General features: G+C 41.1%; 1 protein-coding gene across 1 annotated transcript; it reads left to right on the plus strand.

Annotated features, from left to right (window-relative positions):
• Positions 1–280: 280 nt before the first annotated feature.
• Positions 281–861, plus strand: LOC138565905 (ran-specific GTPase-activating protein-like). Its single transcript, XM_069643036.1, has 2 exons — positions 281–786; positions 841–861. The coding sequence occupies exons 1-2, from the start codon at positions 319–321 to the stop codon at positions 859–861; spliced, it is 489 nt and encodes a 162-aa protein (XP_069499137.1). The 5' UTR covers positions 281–318.
• Positions 862–1,200: the final 339 nt, after the last annotated feature.

Consider the following 1,200-nt stretch of genomic DNA (forward strand, 5'->3'; position numbering starts at 1 on the left):
TTGTTTTGCAGGGGATTCTGCAAGCTGTTTGATTAAATCCTATTGTAAGGGTGCTGAAGAAGGAGGCTGACACAAAGGTGGCGTGTTTGGGGCTGAAGACTTTTATTTAAACAAGAAAGCAAGAGCAAATCTATCTCTCCCTATTCCTAAGAGCGGTTTTCCTGCCCCAACTAAAGATCAGGGTTCTGATAGGATGTCTGTCAACTGAAGTGTCCACCGTCCCATGTCCAGGAAACCTTACTTCTATCCTTTACAATTGTTTCCTTGCTGGAGCAAGACATCAAAACACTCAAAGGCGATGAAGAGGAACTTTTCAAGATGCGCGCAAAAAAATTTAGATTTGCATTGGAAAATGAACCACCGGAGTGGAAGGAGCTAGGCACCGGTGATGTGAAACTGCTGAAGCACAGAGAGAGGGGAACCATTCGTCTTCTTATGAGGAGAGATAAGACACTGAAGATCTGTGCAAATCACTATCTATCACCACTAGTGGAGCTGAAACCCAATGCTGGCAGTGACTGTGCATGGGTCTGGAACACATACGCTGATTTTGCACATGAAGTGTCTAAATCTGAACTCTTGGCAATTCGCTTTTTAAATGCAGAACATCCTCAGAAATGTAAAGCAAAGTTCGACAAGTGCAAAAATGAAGTGAAGGGCAGAGAGCCAAAGGACTTGGGAAAAATCAATACTGCTGATAAAATTGCAGAGAAACTGGAAGAATTGTCGGTGAAAGAGAAGATAGAGTTGCCTTCAAAAGAAGAGAGCAAAACTCCCAAGAAGGACGCAACCAATGATGAAAGCAAAGAAGAAAGTGCTCTTGAGAAGAAAGAGACTGAGCAGGCTGAAGAAAAGCAATAAGTCATCTTGTGCCTTGGTTTCTTTACTTTTTTCATTTTTTTTTGCAAGGGACTTAAAACTGAATTGAACATTCGAGTTATTTTCTGAGCTTTGGACTTTGGAAGATGTCTTCAGAGCAGTGCGTTCCCCGGTCATGAAATTGTACTGTGCTAGCTTTCTTTTCCATACTAGAAACACTTATTTATAGTCATCCAAATGAATGAATAAAACACACTTAAAAACGGCATCAAAGGATAGAACTGCGTAATAACTTAATTCAAGGCAAACGTATGACCAACTTTCCAGAGGTCATTTTTTTCTGACCTCTGATCTACTTGTCTGCTTTTAGTACCCTGAAGC

Source organism: Ambystoma mexicanum, chromosome 2p (genome assembly GCF_040938575.1).
Source record: "Ambystoma mexicanum isolate Mex_15411 chromosome 2p, UKY_AmexF1_1, whole genome shotgun sequence".
NCBI lineage: Eukaryota > Metazoa > Chordata > Amphibia > Caudata > Ambystomatidae > Ambystoma > Ambystoma mexicanum.

What these genes read in the sequence shown, in the direction of transcription:
- LOC138565905 (XM_069643036.1), top strand. Translation starts at nt 319, where the DNA reads ATGCGCGCAAAAAAATTTAGATTTGCATTGGAAAATGAACCACCGGAG. An exon ending in GCAAAACTCCCAAGAAGGAC is followed by an intron (nt 787 to 840) that starts GCAACCAATGAT and finishes AAAGAGACTGAG; the next exon opens with CAGGCTGAAGAAAAGCAATA.